Source organism: Xenopus laevis, chromosome 1S, assembly GCF_017654675.1.
Source record: "Xenopus laevis strain J_2021 chromosome 1S, Xenopus_laevis_v10.1, whole genome shotgun sequence".
Lineage (NCBI taxonomy): Eukaryota > Metazoa > Chordata > Amphibia > Anura > Pipidae > Xenopus > Xenopus laevis.
Genome location: NC_054372.1, coordinates 175,015,305 through 175,026,760, shown reverse-complemented (window position 1 = coordinate 175,026,760; position 11,456 = coordinate 175,015,305). Strand labels below are relative to the sequence as shown.

Below are 11,456 nucleotides of genomic sequence, written 5' to 3'. Positions count from 1 at the left end.
ATTGTCTTTCCTCGCACAAAAGTGTAGTTTCCATGAAAATACATAAAATAGGCATGTTAGCTAAAAGAATCCCACACAGCCATCGACAGACACACTGCCGGATTCAAACACAACTTGGAAAAACTCCACCCCCACACTCATGTCAGCTGACAACAACTCCTCAGCCAACCAGCTTGCGGAGCCAGGTGGCAACAGCGGAGGCCACTAAGGGGGCGAATTGTAGGCATGCGCAGTAGGGTAACGCTGCTAGGCATGCGCGGTGCTGCTGGTTGCAGTATCTGTGTTTCCCTCCCACCCTGCTGCCTTCCCTTTTTTTCCTCTCACTGCTTGTGAGTGTGTCTGTGCGGCTTCTGCCTTTCTCGGGCTGCGGCGGCGGAAGGAAGGAAGAGGGAGAAGAAAGGGAAGAAATGAAATCTAGCTCCGGTGCGTCCGACTCTAGGCAGTCCCCCGGCGGCTGAGCCGTGTGAAATAGACAGGGCGAGAAAGTCCCTATTTAAATTATCCCCCTGAACACTTTGCCCCAACGTTTGCCGCTTGTGTGACTTAGTAGTGGCCGTGCGAAGATGAGCGCGGAGGGATACAAATACCGAGCCCTGTACCCGTACAAGAAGGAGAGGGAGGAGGACATCGACCTGCGGGTGGGAGATACACTCTCCGTTAGCCGTGCCACGTTGTTGGCTCTGGGCTGCTTTGCGGAAGGAATGGAGGCCCGGCCCGAGCAGATCGGTTGGCTCAATGGATGCAACGAGAACACCGGGCAGCGAGGGGACTTCCCGGGCACCTACGTGGAGTATCTTGGAAGGAAGAGGATCAGCCCTCCGACCCCCAAACCGAGGCCCCCTCGCCCGCTGCCTGTGGCTCCCGGGGCGGCTCGTGGGGAGGCAGAGGCTCAGGGTGAGTGATCAGGGAACTACTTTAGGCTAGGACTCTGGTAGGCAACAATGATCAAATGCATTCGCCATATCCATCAGTCTTGTCCAGCCGGCGGCCCTCCAGCTCCTCCTGACTGCAGCACACGGTGGCTGTTGCTCTGAGACATGTAGTTGTGCAGTGTCACAGGTTGGACAGTCTGCTTGTGTTCAGGAGGGGGCTATTTTACTACAAATACTAGTGGCACGTGCAACCTGTTGCATTTCCACCACTACTACTGCTTTTGTTAGGAATGCTGCAAAAAGTTCTGCTGCAAAAGGTTCTGCTGCAAAAGGTTCTGCTGCAAAAGGTTCTGCTGCAAAAGGTTCTGCTGCAAAAGGTTCTGCTGCAAAAGGTTCTGCTGCAAAAAGTTCTGCTGCAAAAGGTTCTGCTGCAAAAGGTTCTGCTGCAAAAGGGGTTCTGCTGCAAAAGGGGTTCTGCTGCAAAAGGGGTTCTGCTGCAAAAGGGGTTCTGCTGCAAAAGGGGTTCTGCTGCAAAAGGGGTTCTGCTGCAATCGGTTCTGCTGCAATCGGTTCTGCTGCAATCGGTTCTGCTGCAATCGGTTCTGCTGCAATCGGTTCTGCTGCAATCGGTTCTGCTGCCAATCGGTTCTGCTGCAATCGGTTCTGCTGCAATCGGTTCTGCTGCAATCGGTTCTGCTGCAATCGGTTCTGCTGCAATCGGTTCTGCTGCAATCGGTTCTGCTGCAATCGGTTCTGCTGCAATCGGTTCTGCTGCAATCGGTTCTGCTGCAATCGGTTCTGCTGCAATCGGTTCTGCTGCAATCGGTTCTGCTGCAATCGGTTCTGCTGCAATCGGTTCTGCTGCAATCGGTTCTGCTGCAATCGGTTCTGCTGCAAAATGTTTTGCTGCAAAATGTTCTGCTGCAAAATGTTCTGCTGCAACAAGTGGATCTCCATATGTGTTGCCAGTCTCTCTGCGCTGATGCACCCTTCCATGCAAAGTCATGGGCTCCCACCATCATCACATGTGCCCTTTAATCTGTATTTATACCCTATGTGTACGGCTGACTAGTGCCCACTGTATGCCAGCGACTTCCAGCCATTGCTAAATTGAATTTCGCTGCAGCTGTGTACTTCAGATTCCTGTGTGACTTGGTAGAAATGAATGTGGACGTTGCATTCCGTGCCAGGGCTGTGTTAGATTAAATCCGCGCAGCAGAGACTGTAATCTGTTTAAGATCTTTTCCGGTAAGAATTAGGTTTGAGCTCTACACTGGTGAGATTGCTGGGGCCACTGTATAGAGGTCAGTGTCTGTACCTTGTGCTGGGGCCGCTGTGTAATTAGCATAGAGGTCAGTGCTAAATAACCTGTGGAACTTTAAAGGTCTCTGCTTTGCACCCTGCTGGTAAGTGCGTTTGATCCCTTGGAGGTTTTAAGGGGCCCAAAAAAAGTGTTGCCCAGCCCAGGATTAGCAAACCAGACGTTATTTGCCAACCTGTCATCTTTTTGCAAACAGCTCAGGTTATGAATTTGGATCTCACTTTTTTTTTTTTTGTGTCATGGGCAGCACTAAAATTGGGCTTTGTCTTATTGATTGGGTCATTTAAAGGGGAACTGTGCCACACAAAGGCTCTCATTTTAATGCTTCATTGATCCGGGACTGGGCTTGTCAGTTTAACAAGAAAAATCGAAAGCACTCCTATTTCTCAGCATCAAGGGCCTTCTGATAGTAAATGTCCAGAATAGCATCTTTCATCCCCTCAGTAATGACCTGTTCCTTATCATGATAGGCTGGTGCTGACACCATTGACATGGCCTGACTGCCACCTCCCAGTTATTACTTCTAGATTTTTACTATCCTAGAAGTCAGCTTTGTTCTCCGAGTAATAATGGAGTTGAGACATATTACGTTTACTCTAATTGGATTGATAATGTGCTGAAGTTCTTAATGCAAGGAATACAAGTCTGATTGATTTTTTACATTTCTTTGTGTGGTGCATGCAGCCCATTCAGTCTCGTATAGCTTTGACGCTTGTCATTCTATATTTTGGCTTCTAGCACTTTAGAACACCCACGAAAAATCTGTGCATAGACTTTCTATGGTTCAAGACACACACAAATTAGTATTATAACACTTTGCTGACTGCACTGAATATTAACAATATTGCACTAGGTCCTGTTATTTGTTTCCCTAGCCTGTGATCTATAATTATACCTTGATTTGATGATCCAGTGGAGGAACAGTGAAAAAGATCGGCAAAAGAAAAAATTCCGATGGTTTACGTTTCCTTTAAATAATGCAAATTTTGTTTGTTTTTTTTTTTTTTTGCAATTTTAACTCTCATAGGATTTAATGTGAGTTGTTTCAGCCTGCTAACTACAAGTTGTTGATCTGCTAGGCTCAGCATTTCCAAATAGATTTGAGGGGCTGCTGACCATTGTTATTGTTTCAGCTGGGCCTTCTCTAGAAAAGGGCTATCCAACCTGGCACTTTATCTGTTATATCCCAGCTCCCGTGACTGTCTTCTGGTACATGTTGGCCAACACTGTTTTAAGATGGTCACATTCATGTTTTGTCTTCTCATACTTTCTGCTCTCAGAGACTATTATGCCCACTGCTGCATACACCAGCTTGCTCAGTATACACTTTTTAGTAGTCTTTATTTTTTTATCTGACACGGTTTTGCAACTATTTAGAAAACGTGTTCATCATCAGTCCCCGTGCCGTTAGGCAAGTAATGTAAATTATTTTATATCTTCATACAACACTGGGATCAGGAGAGAGAGAACCTACCTGACGGTTTTTGGAGCATGGGAGGAAACTAGAATACTTAAGTTGCATAAAAAAACATGTGTATTGCCAAACAGAGCCTCCTGTAGGCTGTCAGTCCAATATCAACCCTTTTGGCACCCTCAGGAACCTTTTGCATACTTGTGTTGTTCTCCAGGCCCTTTTATATTTGGCTCACAGGTAAAAAAATTTGAGGATCCCTCACCTATAGGAATATATAGATACTCACAAGTGCTGTGTCTTTTCCGAGGATGGTTTCTCTGCTGTTACTATAGGCACCATCTCTTTCTACTCTACCTGCTATCCCACAGTCACAGTCCCTTCCCAGAGACTATTATCCCCACTACTACTATAGGTACCATCTCTCCCTACTATACCTGCTATCCCACAGCCACAGCCCCTTCCCAGAGACTATTATCCCACTGTTACTATAGGCACCATCTCTCCCTACTATACCTGCTATCCCACAGCCACAGTCCCTTCCCAGAGACTATTATCCCTCTGTTACTATAGACACCATCTCTCCCTACTATACCTGCTATCCCACAGTCACACTCCCTTCCCAGAGACTATTATCCACTGTTACTATAGGCACCATCTCTCCCTACTATACCTGCTATCCCACAGTCACACTCCCTTCCCAGAGACTATTATCCCCACTGTTACTATAGGCACCATCTCTCCCTACTATACCTGCTATCCCACAGTCACACTCCCTTCCCAGAGACTATTATCCCACTGTTACTATAGACACCATCTCTCTCCCTACTATACCTGCTATCCCACAGTCACAGTCCATTCCCAGAGATTATTATCCCACTGTTACTTTAGACACCATCTCTCCCTACTATACCGGCTATCCCACAGCCACTGTCCCTTCCCAGAGACTATTATCCCACTGCTACTATAGGCACCATCTCTCCCTACTATACCTGCTATCCCACAGCCACACTCCCTTCCCAGAGACTATTGTCTCACTGTTACTATAGGCACCATCTCTCCCTACTATACCTGCTATCCCACAGTCACACTCCCTTCCCAGAGACTATTATCCCACTGTTACTATAGGCACCATCTCTCCCTACTATACCTGCTATCCCACATCCACAGTCCCATTCCCAGAGACTGTTATAAGCAGAATAGAACTTAACACTATCCCATCACACACTGCCTCCCCAGAGGTAACTGGCACACACTGCTACAGGCACCATATTAAGCGGATATGTTGGGTATAAACATTGCTTAGTGATACATTTTTAGCCTCATGTCCAGTTTCCATTTACTCTCCTTTTGTATAAATGCTGCTCTTTGGTAGTTGGGTCCCCTGCTTGGATCTCTTGGAAGAGCAGCTGTTCACATAATAGTGGTTGTTGTGAAATGAGCTGTGGCTGTCTTTAAAGGTGACATTTCTATGGAAAAGCAGTTAACTCTTTTTTCATGGTTAGCAGTTTATTACCCTTTTCTGTGTTTCTCCAATGCTAATGAAGTGGCAGAGAGAGGAAGTTAATATTCCGTGTTCCATAGATATTGCAGCAAGCCAAGTTTATCTTCCATAGAAATGTCACATTATCTATCAATTGTCAAAGCTTATCACAAGGCACATGATTGTCATGCTGCTTACAGACCCAGTTTGCTTACTCAGATGGGGCGGTTTGATACGGCAGTTGATAAAGCGTTTCTGTGCCTTTAGCATGCGTGGGGCTCCAGTAGGGGCTGCCTGTTGTACAACTGCCACCTTGGGCTTCTGCTTTGCAGTAAAAATACAGATTTCTTGTTGAATATGTGCATGCTTTGTAAAACAATGTGAGCAACGTAAATCACTTGTATATAAGCTTTAGCTAGCATCTGAGTTGAATCATTATTGCATGTTAATTAATTACGCTAAAAATCCAGACCAGCCTCTTTCTGCTTAATCGGTCTGCAAAATATGCCGTGCATCTAATAACATAAAGCAGCTTGGCTGAACCCTGGTATATCTCGTTACATTTGTTCTTGCAATAGTAAGAATTTGATATTTTCGTTTATTTGAATATTATGGCATAAGGGGAAATTGTTACTGAGTTATAATACATATGACCGCACATTATGTAAAAGTATTTCTAAATAGAGTTATAAATGACATGTAACCAAAATAAACGCTGCTGTTTTTGAAGTGTCACACACTACTTGTCTATTGTGCAGAGTGTCTTTGTGTATTGCATTAAACAGGCTCATGGTACACCCAGTGTTTTAGCATTAAACCAAAAATCTACAGGATTGAGTAATTTGACGTAAGCACCATCTACTGGTCAGGCTTGGCATGGCATCACTTAGTTCGTTCAAAAGCCATTAAAGGAGAAGGAAAGTCTTTGTGCACTTGGGGGTGCCAAATGTTAAGCACTCCCAAGTGATTGTATTGACTTACCTGAAACACCGGCCCGGTGCTCCTATCAGGAGAAAACGGCACCGGCCCGGGGTTATACCAGTGAGCACCATGGGGCGATCTTTTTCCGACTTCTTTCTTCAGATTTCCCGGGCAGACGCATCTGCAAAATAACCGACTTTTTAGTTAAAGTTCGGCTTTTCATTCTACTGCCCATGCACAGCCGCGCAAAAAAAGAGCAAGACAGAAGACTATCGATCCATGGTGTTCACTAGTCTAACCCTGGCCCGATGCAATTTTCTGCTGATAGGAGCACAGGCCCGGGGTTTCAGGGAAGTCAATACAATCACTTGGGTGTGCCTAACATTTTCCTTCTCCTTTAAAAGGGTTGTTATTAACTGTTAGTATGATGTAGAGCAGGGGTCCCCAACCTTTTTTACCCATGAGCCCCAATCAAATGCAAAAAGAGTTGGGCAGCAACACAAGCATGAAAAAGACCCTTGGGGTGCCAAATAAGGGCTGTGATTGGTTATTTGGAAACCCCTATGTGGGCTGGCAGGCTACAAGAGACTCTACTTGGCACTATAGTTCGTTTTTATGCAATTAAAACTTGCTTACAAGCCTGGAATTCAAAAATAAGCACCTGCTTTGAGGACACTGAGAGCAACATCCAAGGCAACATGTTGCTCACAAGCTACTGGTTGGGGATCACTGATGTTAAAAAACTATAAAAAAATAAATAATGAAGACCAACTGAAAGGTTGGTTAGAATTGAACATTCTATAACATACTAAAAGTTAACTTAAAAGTGAATCACTCCTTTAACACATTTACAATTAAACCAAAGTGCTTGGATATAATCATAATAATCATTTTTCTTTTTGCATTTTTCTCTCTAAAGAATTGATTTGTTTTTCAACATTGCTTGTAAACACTGGTTTCTTTACTGTTCTATCTAGCAGTTCACTGGTTATCCATTTTGCTTACGCCAAACACATTTCTCTAAACCGATTAAATCTCAGAAGAGAATTTAGCAGTTGCTAATGAGGATGAAGATTAAGACAGGTGTTGAACTGCGTGGCTAATCCTCACAGACACGTTGTGTTAATAAAGTACTACTTGTGTAATTAAGGTTTTACAGGTTTTGCATTCTTTTACCTCCTGACGTCCCTTCTGTTTTGCCTGTATGAATCATTAAGTTATCCTTTACAATGCTTTTCTATTTCTGCATTAGAAATGCAGTACTGCCTTTGTCTGTACTGTGTACTCTTGCTTTTGCAAGTTTAGGGTAAAGTCACACTGGGCGATTCGGGGAGATTTAGTCGCCCGGCGCCTAATCACTTCTTCTTTGATGCGACTAATGAACTGCTTCCCCCGGTCTTCCGCCTGTTAGAATGAGAAATCGCCTTCGGCATGGCACTGGCGGCACTTCGTTTTCTGAAGTTGTCTCAAGAGGAAAGTTCAGGAGACTTCAGAAAACGAAGCGCCACGGATCCTATATAAGAGCCTGTGCCCTTAAATGCTTGGGCTGACAACTATGGTTTAACTGTGGGTAGAGCTGGTTATACATGCCCAGATTAGGTTGGGCAGATTTTACCCCAACTGCCTGAATGTTGTCATGTGTACCAGAGCTTTATCAACTGATGATCCTACTATGCAGACAAAACACAGACGATACAAGTCTCTCAGCAGTGAAGAGATTCCCAGGTTGGTTCTAGAGTAGACCATCACATGTCCAAATGATGCTTCATGACAATGAAATTCCTTCACAAATTCATAAGTACGGATTTCTTGGACACATTGAAATGAATAAAATGCTTCTTTATTTATCAACAATTAGCAGTGCATAATGTCCATTACTACTGACGCGTTTCGTGCCACATGGCACTTCCTCAGATGTAAAACACAGACGATGTTGAACAATTTTGTCAGCCAGTGTACCATGTTTGTGGGTGCCTGGTGCGTCAACTGATGGGATAGTAAAGAGGAGTTGCAGCTTCTGTCATTCAGGCTGCTGATTGGATGAAAAAATATAGTGCCACTCATAAAGTATCCATCCAACCATCCAGGCCATTTGGGGGTCTGTTTATTAGCCTGTGTAGAACGAAATTCACTGACACAAAAACCGTGTAAAAGCTATGTAAAAGAAATGGCGAATGAAGGGGTGTGTTTTATTTTCTGAAGTCCAAACGCCAGATTTGCGGCTGCAATTTCAAACTGTTTCAGACATTTGTAAGTAAGTTCTGGCGGAAATCGGTGTAAGAAAAAATGAGAAAAATTACACCACTTTTTACAAGGAGCAGCTTTGCAATTTGTGCTGAATTCTGTCACTGTATTTTACACGGCATAATAAATCTGCACCTTGGTGTATGGCTGCCTTAAAGGAGAAACAAGCCCTTAATAAAAAAAAACCCTACCCTACATAGACCGCCCTCCCCCCCAGCCTTGCTGCCCCCCCCCCCCGGGGGGGAGGGGGGTATATGTAGGGTAGGGGGCAGTGTTTTTTTTATTAAGTGTTTGTTACTCCTTTAACTATGAGTTTTTTCCCAGTGAGCCATTAGATGTGAAGGCTTGAGAGAGCCTGCCTGCAGATCGTGTGTTGCCTAGCTATAGTGCGTGCCAGAAAGAATGTGATGGAGAAGAAGCACATGGCAAGTTGCACGCTTGTCTCTTTGTATAACGGGTTAAGCTGAGGCTGCACAGTAATGTGATTCCATAGTGAGCCTGTCTGAACTGGTGCAGTCTTGCCTGAGACGGAAAATCTCCCTGGAATTGGAAGAACTCGGCAACATACCACTAAATTCACAAATGGCTCCTTTTCTTTATTAAAAAAGAAATACAATGTAGCAGTGGTTTAACTAGATGTTACTGAGCCTTACAGCAAATTAATTTTAGGGCTCCCGACATATTTAGAAGTTGTCTTGTTTTACCAATATTTATTGAAATTGCTTTTAAGTTAGGGCCTCATGGGGCCCCCTATACCATCATGGGCCCCCCTGCAGGCAAGTTCCCCCCCACACATGAGATAATCTTTGGGTGCATGCTCAATCAGATTAGTGGCTATTACATGAAACGTGATAAATAGTTTCTGACATATCTTTGATTATAATCTTACATTATTCAGATTTTGTCTACTTTACCAGTTGCAATAGGACCATCACTTTCTCATCCTATGTAGAGAAGTCACATCTGCTTTGGTGTGAGCATTATCATTTAGAGTCCCCTTAATGTTAGCCATGACCATTTGTTTCTCCACACTGTGCTTCAATGTTGTTCAGTACCATTTGGCATTGCCCTGCACTTTGGTTGTTAATTTGGTATTAGCATTGGGCTAACCTTAGGTATCCTCTTTTTCCATCACACATAATCTAGCTCAAGAAATCCATACCAAAGGCCTTTCTTTCAACTTTCCTACCAGTTCCATACTGTACAAAATCATGCTTCAGCATGCCCCATATGTAATTCAAAGGGATTTTTTTTCTTAATGTCAGCAAGCATATCTTGAAAGAATATTATCTGGTGGTTATATAATTAAGCCTTTGTTATTATAGCCTCTGGGTTGAAGTTAAAAGTGAAACATAATCTTTGAGGGGGGAAAAAAATCCCTTGGTGTGTGAAGTTGGCCAAAACTTGCTGTCGACTTTATTCTTGAGTTAACATTGTATAAGGCAGTGATCCCCAACCAGTAGCTTGTGAGCAACATGATGCTCACCAACCCCTTGGATGTTGCTCCCAGTGGCCTCAAAGCAGGTGCTTATTTTTAGATTCCTGGCTTAGAGGCAAATTTTGGTTGCATTAAAACCATGTGTATTGCCAAACAGTGTCCTGTCGGCTCCCAGTCCACATGGGGGCTACCAATAGCAAATCCTTATTTATTTAACACCTTCCACGAACATTTTTCATGCTTGTGTTGCTCCTCAATTCTTTTTACATCTGAATGTTGCTCAAGGATGAAAAAGGTTGTTGACTTCTGTATAAGGTATCCTACCTATTGGTCTACAGGCCAAATGGATGGATCCCAAACGTATGACCTTTCTATTCCGTTCACTTATGCCGATCAGAACAGTAGATAGTGGAGAGGAGCTGAGGGTACCAGTGCATCATGCTTAGGCCAATATGGTGCCTCAGCTGATGAATTCTTCAAACCTACCCAAATGCCAAACCAATCGGTGTCCATTGTATACAAATATCACAGAGGAGTTCCATGACAATATAAAAGCACAAGGCCAAAAGCCGAGTGCTTTTATCCAGGTCATGGAACTCCGAAGTTACTTCTAATATCCTCATATTTTCCAACATGGGGTACTTTATTATAATACACAAGTTTTAGCGAGTCATGTGACAAAAATGAAATCACTACTCACCGTTTATAACTGATTACACTAGTCACCATTTATAAGGATATCATTTACAAGATATTATATTGTAATATTATATATTCGTGTAAGTTGAGCTAAGTTAGCAACGTACTACAGATAACCTTGTACATTCATTTTGATATTTATATTGACCCTCTTAGAAATCCAGATGTCAGCAGTACAGGTGGCCAGTGAATCAATCACACATGCTTATCTGGTGTTGGCAGGATTCCAAAGGGTCAACCCTTGAAACGGAGATCTGAGTCATTTCTTGTAGTGGATGGCCCAAAATATTTTTGGCATGTCTTAATGACTCTGCGGCTACCGTTTTAAAACAGAGCTATTTTCAAGGAAACGGTGTGAGCAGCATTATTGGTTACAATGTCCTGGCACAGGTAGCAACAGTTCTCTTAGTGGTTGTCATGTGTGCAGTTCATTTAGATGCTGCCTAGAGCACACCTTTGTACAAATCCGTGGGAGGATTTCATCAGACAAGCATGATCATATCCGCACAAATTTGGCAGTGTTTCTAAAGCACTTCTGCTTTGATTCAACCCTTTATATTCTTTTCTTTTATTCTGACAGTCATAACTGCAATTTGCATTATTCTGTCGACACGGAGGTGTTTGTTTGAGATTCAGAGCCTTTTCATCGCATGGCACGTGTAAAGATACTATTACGTCGGCTGATGTTGAACCACACCAGTGTCTATATCGACCTCTCACAAATCCAATATTGGTGCCTGTATCGACTCCTCCCATAGAGATAATGGTTCCTCTATAAACCAACACCCCCCAATTCCCAGTATCATGCTATATTTATGTATTTTACTGAGCAGGTACTGTGCTCTAGTGATGTGTGGGTCGGGACCCTAACCCACCCACCATCACTTCCGGGTTCCATTTATAGACCCGCATCGATGGCGGCGCGAGAGGCGCGCGTCTATTAAAACTCGACCCGGAAGCTGGTAGTTGGAAGGTTGCGTACGGAGAGAGCTCAACCTGCCCCCAAAGGAGCGTGCGAAGTTGGCCCAAACCCGTCCGACCCGCGGATCCCGCTGGTATTGGGTCGG

At 43.9% G+C, this 11,456-nt stretch overlaps 1 protein-coding gene across 1 annotated transcript in view; it reads left to right on the top strand.

Moving 5' to 3' along the window:
* The first annotated feature begins 321 nt into the window (after window positions 1-321).
* Window positions 322-11,456, top strand: part of pik3r1.S (phosphoinositide-3-kinase regulatory subunit 1 S homeolog) — a 51,723-nt gene continuing 40,588 nt past the window's right edge. Inside the window, 1 exon segment of the mRNA NM_001090471.1 lies at window positions 322-894. Coding sequence (NP_001083940.1) covers window positions 564-894 — 331 coding nt within the window. The 5' untranslated portion in view covers window positions 322-563.